The sequence below is a fragment of the Danio rerio genome, chromosome 4 (assembly GCF_052040795.2).
Source record: "Danio rerio strain M-AB ecotype USA chromosome 4, GRCz13ab, whole genome shotgun sequence".
In the NCBI taxonomy this organism is placed as follows: Eukaryota; Metazoa; Chordata; class Actinopteri; order Cypriniformes; family Danionidae; genus Danio; species Danio rerio.
The window spans coordinates 54,187,045-54,201,205 of record NC_141024.2 but is presented as its reverse complement, the minus strand read 5'-3'; the positions used below and the strand labels follow the sequence as shown (position 1 = coordinate 54,201,205).

Below are 14,161 nucleotides of genomic sequence, written 5' to 3'. Positions count from 1 at the left end.
ATTTTTCAAATAAATTTCATTTTTTGTGATTTTTGCGATTTTTCAAAAAATTTTCATTTTTTGCGATTTTTCAAAAAAATTAAATTTTTGTGATTTTTCAAAAAATTTTCATTTTTTGTGATTTTTCAAAAAAATTTCATATTTTGCGATTTTTCAAAAAAATTTCATATTTTGCGATTTTTCAAAAATTTTTAATTTTTTGTGATTTTTTGTTATTTTTCAAAAAATTTCATTTTTTGTTATTTTTTAAAAAATGTTCATTTTTTGTGATTTTTGCGATTTTTCAAAATATATTCATTTTTTTGATTTTTCGAAAAAATTTCATTTTTTGTGATTTTTTGCGATTTTTCAAAATATATTCATTTTTTTGATTTTTCGAAAAAATTTCATTTTTTGTGATTTTTTGCGATTTTTCAAAAAATTTTCATTTTTTGTGATTTTTCAAAAATTTTATTTTTTGTTATTTTTCAAAAATTGTTCATTTTTGGTGATTTTTAGAAAAAATTAAATTTTTGTTATTTTTCAAAAAATTATCATTTTTTATTTTTCGAAAAAATTTCATTTTTTGTTATTTTTTCACAAATTTTTCATTTTTTTGTGATTTTTAGAAAAAAAATCATTTTTTGTGATTTTTCATAAAATTTTCATTTTTGGTGATTTTTCAAAAAATTCATTTTTTGGTGATTTTTCAAAAAAATTTTATTTTTGTTATTTTTCAAAAAATTTCGATTTTTTTTATTTTTAAAAAAAATTTGATTTTTTGTTATTTTTTAAAAATATTTCATTTTTTGTTCTTTTTCAAAAATTCAGCCGTCAGCCGCCGTTTTCTATCGGCCGTACTCCAGGACGGTGATGTCCAGCCACCGAGCTTGGGGAATGGGCCAGCAACCCCTGTCTCCTGACGGCGCTGTACTTGCAGCAGACGTACCTGTGCTTGCAAACCACCTGTTCCATCTGTTTTCTTTCTCTACAGATGCCGTTTTTCTCTGCTTAGTTTCTGATTTGGTCTATTTGGACATGTCGACCTCCTGCTTTGCTGCGGTTCGGACCGCCTTTGCCTAGAGCTCCGTGCTTTGCACTTTTGCCTTGTATATTTTGTGTCCTGTTTTCTTACGTCAGCCTATCAGCACAGTGCTCAAACGACATAGCTTGAAGAACACGACGGGATCTACAAACGTTCAGCAAAAGAACTTCACTAACGAAAGCGGAAGCGCTAACGAAACAACCTCCCGCTGCAAGCACCTGACATTCCTGAGACGGCAAACCACCGACGGCTGGCAGTTGAATCCAAGATTGGAGTCCCACCAACAAAAAGGTTCATATCGGTCTACGAGCCTAATATATCATATTATAGTAGACTGGGCAGAGTTATGGTATCATATGACACCAAGAAGAATTCATGGCACTGTCCCTATGCAAAAACCCAGAGATCATGTACCCATAAATACATAGCAAAATGGCACCTCTTTCAAATTCACCCTGAACTCTTCCGAAAAGTTCGGAGCACTGAAAGCGCTGAAGAATTTCAGGCAGCAGCGATGGAGGAAAGTGATGAAAGTGAGAATTACCCTCCAAAGGACATTGCTAAAGTAAAGAGCATAGTAGAATACATCTTAATGAATAAAAAGCTACCATCTACTATTCCCAGTCATTTGAGGCTTTCTTCAGACTATAAGGAATTTCCAAAACACCTAATCCCTGATGAGACAATGTGCTACCACTGCTCAGACCGCACATTGCTCAGTGATCCTGTCTGCATTACACGTAAAGCGAAAATTCTTACAACTACAGGAATTGTCCAAGGTGGATAATAGTTACTTACATTTTTTATTTTATTTTAATTATGAAAAAGATACCAAACCATTTAATTTACATTCTGTATCTGCAGATATTTCAACCTACTACAAATTCTGTCCTTTCTGTGGAATGGTGTACCGTTACCAAGAGTGGGCTAATGGTTTGCATAACTTCAATGACCATGTCCTCCTTGAACTCTCTCTCTGCCTCACCATAAGAAACCTGTTGCAGGTAATCGTTATACAATACATATATTATATGTTATACAATATATTATTTTTTACAACAATAGGATTTCTTCATAGTGTTGATTTTATGTTAGGCAACATTAGGTACATTCAAATCAAGACTATTATGTTTTCTGTTTTTAACTGTTTTTAAAATCATTTTTATTCTTTGTTTTTATTTTCTTATACTTGTCTCTTTTATTCTTGTTTATGTAAAGCACTTTGAATTACCATTGTGTATGAAATGTGCTATATAAATAAACTTGCCTTGCCTTGCCTATATAAGTACTGATTAACTGATTTCTTTATCATAGGTGCATACAGCAGTCAGCAGAGTAGTGGAGTACTTAGAGATAACTACAGGTGTACAGTTCCCCTCAGCAATTATTCTTCTCCACGGCTATCTGCATTTTGAGGCCCTAACTGACCATGAATACAAGTATTCATGTGTATCTTGTGGTGACCATCCATCTGTGTCTTTCATGTCACCTGTATCTTTCCTTTTTACTGCAGAGAGGTAAGTCTTATTAGTAAAACTATTAGTAAGTTTATAGTAAGTATTTCTTTTCTTTAGTGAGTGATCTTTCACAGCCTCCACAAGATTTTAATGGAGAGGTGGATTTAGATATGTTTGGAAGGCACTGACAGAAGAACGAATTGCTCGAGGATTTTTTTCAAGTAAGGAAATTTATTATATCAGGAATGGCATGTCATCATTATTTAATTTCATAAGTGTTTTCAGGAGTACAATCTAAATTCACTGATGTACTAACATGTTTGTTTGTCCTAAAGGTAAAAAAAAACAATCCATTTTGTGTTACACCTAGTTATAACTTTTGGGCACCCTGGATCGGGAGTAAGACTCGCATAGCGAATATTGTTCTCAACACTGAATTGGAGAAAGTGCACAAAGCAAAAACTGCAGAACGAACAGAAATAACTGTCTCTGAAGATCGCTTAAAGGACGAACTTTCAAAACAGAAAGTAAAATATTTAATGCTAATTATATGTATTATTTGTCAGTGTTGGCATTTCATTTAACATGTGTGTTTTATGTGATAGGTGGGAGTGATAAGAAGACTGTGTCAAGAGTGTGGTTTAGATGCCAAAGGCTCTCGCACAGATCTTCTCCTGCGACTTTCGGAGGAGATGAGGTCAAGAGAGGCCTATGACAAGGTTTTTGAAAAGATTTGGGCTGCTTCAGGTAAACCTCAATGTTGCACATTAAAATATTACAAATAAATCAGAAATGTACAAAGTCACATAGACACAATGGGTCCTGTTTTCTGCTTGGCACTGATTGGGGAGTGACTGGTGGTGTACAGCTCTGGGGGGGTGTTGGAGGTGGCCTCGTCTGACACCTATTGTTGCTTTCCGTGTGGGGGAGTGTATTTACATCTCTGAGACACTGCATCTTTAAATTTTTTAAAAGTATACTTTGTTAAGGTTAATGCCACTGCCCTCCATCATAACCTATGGTCATTTAAGTCCCAATGTCATTAATGGGATTTGATTATGTTTTCTTAACTATTTGCTTATCTTTTTTGTCTGTTCCAGGAGGTTGGGCTGTCATCATGTGTCCTTGTGGTATAGTTTACAGTATAAAACGTAATCTGCGGGCAGAAAGTCCACGGGATTTTGCAGATATGCTTCTGTCTTGGAAGCATCTGCCTAATGTTGTTATTTAGGACTTTGCCCGTGGACTGTCCACCCACACAAATGAGGCAACCCATAACTTTCACACCTTTCGAGGGAAGGTTACTTGGACCAACCACTGAAAATATTGCAAAAGCAAAATCAGGAACATTACGGGTAACTCTGCCGTGGCTCACTGCAAAAAAGCAAAGTCAAGATCCGGATGGTCATCCAATAACTGGTTCTGCAGAACACTATGTTCTGTAAGACCGCTTTTACGAAGACAACACAAAAGATCCTCGTGATTCACTGAGGAAGCTTCATCTTGTGCCTCAACTAGCTGGCAAAGTTAACAGTCAGGCTGCAGAACAGCTTTTTTCAAAGCTAAAGAAAAATAACTACTTTATGAACATGGCATTGCCATCCACACATGTTTTCCTCATGCGAAACATCATCCACCATTACACTGTCAGAAAAAACGAGAAATGTCTTCATGACATAAAAAAGGAATTCAACACAAACATTCACATGAATGACCACAGCCAGGTTGTGTTAGGTAATGTTTCCCTTACTTTGTAACAAATACATCACTATATCCATAACTGTACTTATGTGTATATTTGTATTTATAGAAAATCCATCCTCCACAGAGAAATGCATGGACATGTCACTTGGTAATTTGACTGTTCTTTCCAGTTGCTCAGTGTCAAGTTTCTGTTCTCTAACTATTATGTGTTATTTTCTAATTTTGATGATTTAATGTACTCTAAGGACCACTGACAGCACTGCCAGAAAATATTGTGACTTTACAAACGACCGCTGCATCACCAGGCATAACATCAGTCACATCTCCTCTGTCATCAGTACCAATTACAGAAAAAAACAGCTTGTGAACCGACCACTCTTCTGAATTTTTGGAACCTACTAAGCCTTGGGAGAGGGACTGGCATCCATTACAAGAGAAACGGGTGAACAATTACAATTACATACAAACGCACACACACACACATATTTATTGTTATTATTATTACAGCTTGATTATGTGCTGGACCGAAATCGCCCTGGCAGTGAAATAATTGTGAAGGAGGGGCAAGTGTGCCTTATTCGAGAAGAATTTTGGAGCCTTGGATTGTTGAGGGACATGGACTCCCATGTAAGCAGTCTGTTTTTTTATTATAACTTTTTTTTTATTAAAAACATTGACTTATCAAAGTATTTATTGCAGATTGAAAACGCCTGCATGAAGCTTATTTGTGAAATGGCTCGACAAATTGTATGTACTATAAAACATAATATTTATATAGATTGTTTTAACTTGATCCAAAAAAAAAAAAAAAAAACTATTTCTAAACTGTGTGAAAATGTTCATGTCATTGTCAACAGTTTCTTTTTATTCATGTAGGGCAAGGACATATACATTGAGGACTTTTATGTTGTCCCTGTGTGGAAAGAAACTCCTAACAACATTGTTACTGGATTACCGGTGCGTGTATGTACTGTATTTACTGTGTGAGAAGTACAACCTAAATTAAACGACATAACTGTCCTGATCAATTCTAGGAAGATGCAGACTTGAAAGACCTGTTAGCCTTTCCAGCATGGACAAATGCCAATGGACCAGACCGCTTTGTTGTCTGTGTAAGAAAATATTGAAATGTCTAGTGCATAAATTAATTGGTATTGCAATGTGTGTGTTTCTAAAATAAAACACTGAAAAATCTTGGAAGAAGCAATAATGTTCAAATGAAATATTTTTACACCTTTAACATTGTAGATAATGATGCCGCTTCGAAGAGAGATGGTGTTTTTAGACTCTCTGTACGCAGAGCATGAATCATGATTTGGAGATGAAGAATACAGGGCAATTTTAAGGTCTATCAATAAACTAAGACATGTTTTAGCCTTTATGTGATATATGGCTACGTTCCTATAGCCATTTCTATTTATTTCCTAACCGTGTATTATAGTTCTGCCACTTTTGGCTACGTTCCTATAGCCGTTTCTTGAACTTCTGGCTATGTTCATCTAGCCTTTTTTATGCATGGTGTTCTAGAGTTGAGGTGAGCTGTAATTGTTAGTATTACTACTATGTTTTGTTTACAGGAAAATTGCTTACCAAGTGGATCATGGGACATGGTCTGAAAAGACTGGATATGATTTTCCAGTGAGGAATCAACTTAAAAAAATTATTATTTGGCTTTTACAACAATTAAATTTTTTGTACATTATTCTAAAATAAAATTGATTTGCTTTGCCTATTTTAGGCTTTGCCACGTCAGACAAGAGGGAATGATTGTGGTGTTTTTGTACTCATGGTAAGATATAAATTGAGTTAATTGATTTAAAGATTTTGTAAACATTGTAAATGACTGTGGCTTCTCTCTTTTCAGTACACCCTCTCAATGGTGTGTGGCATTGGGTTTCAATTCCAGGAGGTATTATTTTATTATTTATGTAACTTTATTTGGTTGGTGCTTTTCTTAATCATAGCTAAAATGTAACTATTTTAGTGTATATTATCTTGCTTTCTTCTAAGCAACATATCTTTTAAAAAAAGGGGCATGGTTATTGCAAGCACACCCAACATCATGTATTAACAAAAACATGTTGGTTAACTGTCAGACTAAACAGTCTTTCTTTCAGATGGATATACCTATCATCCGTCAGTGGTGGTGCCTTCTACTCATGGAACAATTTCAAATTGATGGGTATGTCAGTATTTATTTATTTATTTTTCTTGTAAATCTGTAAAATTAAAAATGTATATTGTGTCAATACAACAACTTGTAACATGAATAACAAAACATACTTAAAATCTCTCTTACCGGTGACCAGTATGTCACCGACTCGGTCCCAGTAACTCCCCTCGCTGGCCAGCAGAGGCCACCATCTCCGGACTTTTAGCATTACGTCATCCATCTACACTGATTGCGCATACACCTGATTGGAATCTGGCTAATGACCCACGTACCTCTTATAAGCCGCACTCAAGCACTCGTTCAGGGCAAAGTCTTGTTTAGCCCCGGCCAGCATTTCTGAGCATGATCTCCAGCCTGATCTCCTGTGCATGACTCCAGCCTGTCTCTTACTTTGCTTCGCCTTCTGCCTGCCCACGACCCACGCTTGTTATACGGACTCTGACTCTCTCTCTGCCTGCCCACGAACCACGCCTGTTATACGGACTCTGATCTTTGCTGCCTGCCCTTGAACCAAGCCTGCATAACGGATCCTGGTTCTTGCTCACTCCCTTCCACTCATGCCTGGTAACTCACTCTGTGTCTGTTCGTCATCAGTCTTGATACCCATACTACTACTGTGGATGTGTTTGTGCACTCCGGTGCATATTGTGTGTTTGAGTGAAGTTGTGATTAATAAATACTGCATAATGGATCCCTCCGTGTCAGTCTCCTCGTTACACAGTAATTATGGATTTTGTCTTGTCTTGTTATTAAAAGCTATGGGCACAGATTTGCTTTCTGGACTGAGGAGGCAAGAAGTGTCTTGGATGGAAAGATTCTGCTCCTTTTTAGGGTGAAAAGAAAAACCACATCCAATCTTCCGGCACATGTCAAAGCAGTTCAAGATCGGGAAAGGAATGACAAAAGATTAATGGACTTGATTATCACATCAAAATCAGCAGAGCAGCATTTGGTGGTATAGATGGTTCCACTTTAAATTACTCCTCTAGACACTGAGTATGGTTGACTTAAATATAGTCAAGTGACAACTTAACTATTATTTGCCAAATATAATTAATTACTTGTGCATTTACATATGAAATATAATTTCCTTCTATGGCCCAAAGGATATACTCGGTGGGAAAAGGTCAAATTGGTTTCCACTAAAACTCCGTTCTCAAGTGCCTGTCTACATTGAGAATGAGCAGTCCCAGTCAATCATTTGTGACTACATCAGAGGAATTCTTAATAAAATCAAAACACAGCTGACCTTCAATGATGAGGTGGAGTTCTTTTGTGGATGTCTCCTCCCAGAGGTAATCACAAAACATGTATGTACATGAGCATGCTTATGTTCTGCAGTGTGTTTTATTTTATTAATTGGTTTATCTGTATGTTTGTACAGGCCATATCTCATGGCATTTCCGAGTTACAAGGCTTGTCTTGGCAGGAGGCTGAAGATGTCTTCCTCCAGGGCCACATTTATCACGCAAGGTATGTTTACATTTTTTTTTTTTTTTGTACAAAAGCTGTTAAGTTTTTATGTTAAACACAATTTCTGACAACAGCATTTATTTTTTTTTTTAGTGAAGTTGAGGAATTTAACAGAAGAATTGCTCGAGAAATGGAAAAATCTCCCCAACAAGAATGTAAAGCATTTTATTTTATTTTATATGTAATAAATACATTTATTAATCCAAGTATTGTTTTTCACAATTTTTCTCTGCATTTTTTACAGCTCGATGACTTGTAGGACCTCATGAAAATTTATAAAAAAATAAAGTTTGGTGTGAGAAAATTACTCAGAGAACTATCATTTATTCTGTGAATAATAAGATAATGTTCATTCCCTCAACTCGATACTAAAGAGTTTGATAAATCCTTAATGATTTAAAAACAAAAAACAACAACAAAAACAATAAATGACTGAAAATATTTAAGTAACTGAAAAATATCTATTTACAAATACAGTTAATTAAAATACAACAGACTTAATGCATTAAATCATAATCTAGTATGTTTAATATTTTATATAATAATGTATTCAATCATAGTGCAATATTTTATAGTAGAAAAATAGTGTAATTTACAATTTATACATCAATGAATTCAGGTTAGGCAATTTTTCCAACAGCAGGTGGCACTGTCTGAGAAAATGATAGGTCTGGAAGTGCTGGTCTGAGCGAGCAGGTCTGAGCATGCGGTTGGGTCTCGGGGCCTGCAGCTTCATAATGTTGCCACAGAGACTTAGGGAATGGTCACCTACAGTGGTAGAAACGCGGAACTTTGTCTAGACACTGTTAACAGTGATACCTTCCCTACCCATGACAATGTTCTGCTAAATCCTGATTTCATCTTGTAACGCTGGACAGAATGTGGCCCAGGATCTTTGTCCAGTGCACATGTTAGCAGTTGCAAGGCAGCAAAATGATTGATCCGTCCCTGGGTGGGCTTGAACCACCAACCTTTCAGTTAACAGCCAAACGCGCTAACCGATTGTGCCACAGAGACTTAGTGAAAAGTCACCTACAGTGGTAGAAACGCGGAACTTTGTCTAAAAAGGTCTGCTATATGAACCCTAATGTAAGTTTGCTGAGAGAGAAAAGTAACAGAAACGCCCAACGTGGGGCTCAGCCCACGACCCTGAGATTAAGAGTCTCATGCTCTACCGACTGAGCTAGCCGGGCTGATGAGAAGATCTTTTAGGAACCAGAAACCCTTTACAGTAATACCTTCCCTACCCGTGACAATATTCTGCTAAATCCTGATTTCATCTTGTAACGCTGGACAGAATGTGGCCCAGGATCTATGTCCAGTGCACGTGTTAGCAGTTGCAAGGCAGCAAAATGCCTAATTCGTCCCTGGGTGGGCTTGAACCACCAACCTTTCAGTTAACAGCCGAACGCGCTAACCGATTGCGCCACAGAGACTTAGTGAAAAGTCACCTACAGTGGTAGAAACGCGTAACTTTGTCTCAAAGTCTGTTACATGAAACCTTATGTAAGTTTGCTGGGAGAGAGAGAGAAAAGTAACATGAACGCCCAACGTGGGGCTCGAACCCACGACCCTGACATTAAGAGTCTCATGCTCTACCGACTGAGCTAGCCGGGCTGATGAGAAGCTCTTTTAGGAACCAGAAACCGTTTACAGTAATACCTTCCTACCCGTGACAATCTTCTGCTAAATCCTGATTTCATCTTGTAACGCTGGACAGAATGTGGCCCAGGATCTATGTCCAGTGCACGTGTTAGCAGTTGCAAAGCAGCAAAATGCCTAATTCGTCCCTGGGTGGGCTTGAACCACCAACCTTTCAGTTAACAGCCGAACGCGCTAACCGATTGCGCCACAGAGACTTAGTGAAAAGTCACCTACAGTGGTAGAAACGCGTAACTTTGTCTCAAAGTCTGCTACACGAAACCTTATGTAAGTTTGCTGGGAGAGAGAGAGAAAAGTAACAGGAACGCCCAACGTGGGGCTCGAACCCACGACCCTGAGATTAAGAGTCTCATGCTCTACCGACTGAGCTAGCCGGGCTGATGAGAAGCTCGTTTAGGAACCAGAAACCGTTTACAGTAATACCTTCCTACCCGTGACAATCTTCTGCTAAATCCTGATTTCATCTTGTAACGCTGGACAGAATGTGGCCCAGGATCTATGTCCAGTGCACGTGTTAGCAGTTGCAAGGCAGCAAAATGCCTAACTCGTCCCTGGGTGGGCTTGAACCACCAACCTTGCAGTTAACAGCCGAACGCGCTAACCGATTGCGCCACAGAGACTTAGTGAAAAGTCACCTACAGTGGTAGAAACGCGGAACTTTGTCTCAAAGTCTGCTACATGAACCCTAATGTAAGTTTGCTGGGAGAGAGAGAGAAAAATAACAGGAACGCCCAACGTGGGGCTCGAACCCACGACCCTGACATTAAGAGTCTCATGCTCTACCGACTGAGGTAGCCGGGCTGATGAGATGAACTTTTAAGAGCTAAACACTGTTTACAGTAATACCTTCCCTACCCGTGACAATGTTCTGCTAAATCCTGATTTCGTCTTGTAACGCTGGGCAGAATGTGGCCCAGGATCTATGTCCAGTGCACGTGTTAGCAGTTACAAGGCAGTAAAATGCTTGATCCGTCCCTGGGTGGGCTTGAACCACCAACCTTTCAGCTAACAGCCTAACGCGCTAACCGATTGCACCACAGAGTTTTAGTGAAAGGTCACCTACAGTGGTAGAAACGCTGAACTTTGTCTCAAAAGGTCTGCTATATGAACCCTAATGATAGTTTGCTGAGAGAAAGAGAGGTAACAGAAACGCCCAATGTGGGGCTCTAACCCACGACGCTGAGATTAAGAGTCTCATGCTTTATCGACTGAGCTAGCGGGGCTGATGAAAAGCTCTTTTAGGAGCTAGAAACCGTTTACAGTAATACCTTCCCTACCCGTGACAATGTTCTGCTAAATACTGATTTCATCTTGTAACGCTGGACAGAATGTGGCCCAGGATATATGCCCAGTGCACGGTTTAGCAGTTGCAAGGCAGCAAAATGCCCAATTTGTCCCTGGGTGGGCTTCAACCACCAACCTTTCAGTTAACAGCCAAACGCGCTAACCGACTGCACCACAGAGACTTAGTGAAAGGTCACCTACAGTGGTAGAAAGTCAGAACTTTGTCTCAAAAGGTCTGCTATATGAAGCCTAATGTAAGTTTGCTGAGAGAGAGAGAGAAAAGTAACAGAAACGCCCAACGTGGGGCTCGAACCCACGACCCTGACATTTAGTGTTTCATGCTCTACCGACTGAGCTAGCCAGGCGAATGAGCAGTCACCACTAGAACTAGACACTGTTAACAGTAATACCTTTCCTACCCGTGACAATATTCTGCTAAATCCTGATTTCATCTTGTAACGCTGGACAGAATGTGGCCCAGGATCTATGTCCAGTGCACGTGTTAGCAGTTGCAAGGCAGCAAAATGCCTAACTCGTTCCTGGGTGGGCTAGATCCACCAACCTTTTAGTTAACAGCCGAACACGCTAACTGATTGCGCCACAGAGACTTACTGAAAGGTCACCTACATTGGTAGAAACGCGGAACTTTGTCTCAAAGTCTGCTACATGAATCCTAATGTAAGTTTGCTGGGAGAGAGAGAGAAATGTAACAGAAACGCCCAACGTGGGGCTCGAACCCACGACCCTGAGATTAAGAGTCTCATGCTCTACCGACTGAGCTAGCCGGGCTGATGAGAAGATCTTTTAGGAACCAGAAACCCTTTACAGTAATACCTTCCCTACCCGTGACAATCTTCTGCTAAATCCTGATTTCATCTTGTAACGCTGGACAGAATGTGGCCCAGGATATATGCCCAGTGCACGGTTTAGCAGTTGCAAGGCAGCAAAATGCCTAATTCGTCCCTGGGTGGGCTTGAACCACCAACCTTTCAGTTAACAGCCAAACGCGCTAACCGATTGCACCACAGAGACTTAGTGAAAAGTCACCTACAGTGGTAGAAAGTCAGAACTTTGTCTCAAAAGGTCTGCTATATGAACCCTAATGTAAGTTTGCTAAGAGAGAGAGAAAAGTAACAGAAACGCCCAACGAGGGGCTCGAACCCACGACCCTGACATTAAGAGTCTCGAGCTCTACCGACTGAGCTAGCCAGGCGAATAAGGAGTCACCACTAGAAATAGACACTGTTAACAGTAATACCTTCCCTACCCGTGACAATATTCTGCTAAATCCTGATTTCATCTTGTAACGCTGGACAGAATGTGGCCCAGGATCTATGTCCAGTGCACGTGTTAGCAGTTGCAAGGCAGCAAAATGCCTAATTCGTCCCTGGGTGGGCTTGAACCACCAACCTTTCAGTTAACAGCCGAACGCGCAAACCGATTGCACCACAGAGACTTAGTGAAAAGTCAACTACAGTTGTAGAAACGCGTAACTTTGTCTCAAAGTCTGCTACATGTAACCTTATGTAAGTTTGCTGGGAGAGAGAGAGAAAAGTAACAGGAACGCCCAACGTGGGGCTCGAACCCACAACCCTGAGATTAAGAGTCTCATGCTCTACCGACTGAGCTAGCCGGGCTGATGAGAAGCTGTTTTAGGAACCAGAAACCGTTTACAGTAATACCTTTCTACCCGTGACAAAGTTCTGCTAAATCCTGATTTCATCTTGTAACGCTGGACAGAATGTGGCCCAGGATCTATGTCCAGTGCACATGTTAGCAGTTGCAAGGCAGCAAAATGCCCAATTCGTCCCTGGGTGGGCTTCAACCACCAACCTTTCAGTTAACAGCCAAACGCGCTAACCGACTGCACCACAGAGACTTAGTGAAAGGTCACCTACAGTGGTAGAAAGTCAGAACTTTGTCTCAAAAGGTCTGCTATATGAAGCCTAATGTAAGTTTGCTGAGAGAGAGAGAGAAAAGTAACAGAAACGCCCAACGTGGGGCTCGAACCCACGACCCTGACATTTAGTGTTTCATGCTCTACCGACTGAGCTAGCCAGGCGAATGAGCAGTCACCACTAGAACTAGACACTGTTAACAGTAATACCTTTCCTACCCGTGACAATATTCTGCTAAATCCTGATTTCATCTTGTAACGCTGGACAGAATGTGGCCCAGGATCTATGTCCAGTGCACGTGTTAGCAGTTGCAAGGCAGCAAAATGCCTAACTCGTTCCTGGGTGGGCTAGATCCACCAACCTTTTAGTTAACAGCCGAACGCGCTAACTGATTGCGCCACAGAGACTTACTGAAAGGTCACCTACATTGGTAGAAACGCGGAACTTTGTCTCAAAGTCTGCTACATGAACCCTAATGTAAGTTTGCTGGGAGAGAGAGAGAAAAGTAACATGAACGCCCAACGTGGGGCTCGAACCCACGACCCTGAGATTAAGAGTCTCATGCTCTACCGACTGAGCTAGCCGGGCTGATGAGAAGCTCTTTTAGGAACCAGAAACCGTTTACAGTAATACCTTCCTACCCGTGACAATCTTCTGCTAAATCCTGATTTCATCTTGTAACGCTGGACAGAATGTGGCCCAGGATCTATGTCCAGTGCACATGTTAGCAGTTGCAAGGCAGCAAAATGCCTAATTCGTCCCTGGGTGATCTTGAACCACCAACCTTTCAGTTAACAGCCGAGCGCGCTAACCTATTGAGCCACAGAGACTTAGTGAAAGGTCACCTACAGTGGTAGAAACGCGGAACTTTGTCTCAAAGTCTGCTACATGAACCCTAATGTAAGTTTGCTGGGAGAGAGAGAGAGAAAAATAACAGGAACGCCCAACGTGGGGCTCGAACCCACGACCCTGACATTAAGAGTCTCATGCTCTACCGACGGAGGTAGCCGGGCTGATGAGATGAACTTTTAAGAGCTAAACACTGTTTACAGTAATACCTTCCCTACCCGTGACAATGTTCTGCTAAATCCTGATTTCGTCTTGTAACGCTGGGCAGAATGTGGCCCAGGATCTATGTCCAGTGCACGTGTTAGCAGTTACAAGGCAGCAAAACGCTTGGTCCGTCCCTGGGTGGGCTTGAACCACCAACCTTTCAGTTAACAGCCTAACGCGCTAACCGATTGCACCACAGAGTTTTAGTGAAAGGTCACCTACAGTGGTAGAAACGCTGAACTTTGTCTCAAAAGGTCTGCTATATGAACCCTAATGATAGTTTGCTGAGAGAAAGAGAGGTAACAGAAACGCCCAATGTGGGGCTCTAACCCACGACGCTGAGATTAAGAGTCTCATGCTTTATCGACTGAGCTAGCGGGGCTGATGAAAAGCTCTTTTAGGAGCTAGAAACCGTTTACAGTAATACCTTCCC

General features: G+C 40.2%; 1 protein-coding gene, 1 long non-coding RNA gene and 6 other non-coding genes across 8 annotated transcripts; 2 read left to right on the top strand and 6 right to left on the bottom strand.

Annotated features, from left to right (window-relative positions):
• The first annotated feature begins 1,396 nt into the window (after positions 1-1,396).
• On the top strand, positions 1,397-7,049 carry LOC147844938 (uncharacterized). Its single transcript, XR_015483546.2, has 15 exons — positions 1,397-1,803; positions 1,889-2,028; positions 2,339-3,008; positions 3,087-3,228; positions 3,582-4,215; positions 4,292-4,333; positions 4,431-4,812; positions 4,885-4,932; positions 5,062-5,142; positions 5,220-5,297; positions 5,434-5,531; positions 5,763-5,823; positions 5,924-5,974; positions 6,050-6,094; positions 6,303-7,049. It is a non-coding gene; the product is annotated as an uncharacterized LOC147844938 (long non-coding RNA).
• On the top strand, positions 6,562-8,131 carry LOC141381706 (PWWP domain-containing DNA repair factor 3B-like). Its single transcript, XM_087249619.2, has 5 exons — positions 6,562-7,313; positions 7,465-7,653; positions 7,743-7,831; positions 7,925-7,986; positions 8,076-8,131. The coding sequence occupies exons 1-5, from the start codon at positions 7,269-7,271 to the stop codon at positions 8,081-8,083; spliced, it is 393 nt and encodes a 130-aa protein (XP_087105745.1). The 5' UTR covers positions 6,562-7,268; the 3' UTR covers positions 8,084-8,131.
• Positions 8,132-9,193: 1,062 nt separating this feature from the next.
• Positions 9,194-9,267, bottom strand: trnan-guu (transfer RNA asparagine (anticodon GUU)). Its single transcript has one exon. It is a non-coding gene; the product is annotated as a tRNA-Asn (tRNA).
• A 349-nt stretch (positions 9,268-9,616) lies between these two features.
• trnan-guu (transfer RNA asparagine (anticodon GUU)) lies at positions 9,617-9,690 on the bottom strand. Its single transcript has one exon. It is a non-coding gene; the product is annotated as a tRNA-Asn (tRNA).
• Positions 9,691-9,798: 108 nt separating this feature from the next.
• trnak-cuu (transfer RNA lysine (anticodon CUU)) lies at positions 9,799-9,871 on the bottom strand. The gene has a single exon. It is a non-coding gene; the product is annotated as a tRNA-Lys (tRNA).
• Positions 9,872-11,493: 1,622 nt separating this feature from the next.
• trnak-cuu (transfer RNA lysine (anticodon CUU)) lies at positions 11,494-11,566 on the bottom strand. The gene has a single exon. It is a non-coding gene; the product is annotated as a tRNA-Lys (tRNA).
• Positions 11,567-12,341: 775 nt separating this feature from the next.
• trnak-cuu (transfer RNA lysine (anticodon CUU)) lies at positions 12,342-12,414 on the bottom strand. Its single transcript has one exon. It is a non-coding gene; the product is annotated as a tRNA-Lys (tRNA).
• A 776-nt stretch (positions 12,415-13,190) lies between these two features.
• Positions 13,191-13,263, bottom strand: trnak-cuu (transfer RNA lysine (anticodon CUU)). Its single transcript has one exon. It is a non-coding gene; the product is annotated as a tRNA-Lys (tRNA).
• Positions 13,264-14,161: the final 898 nt, after the last annotated feature.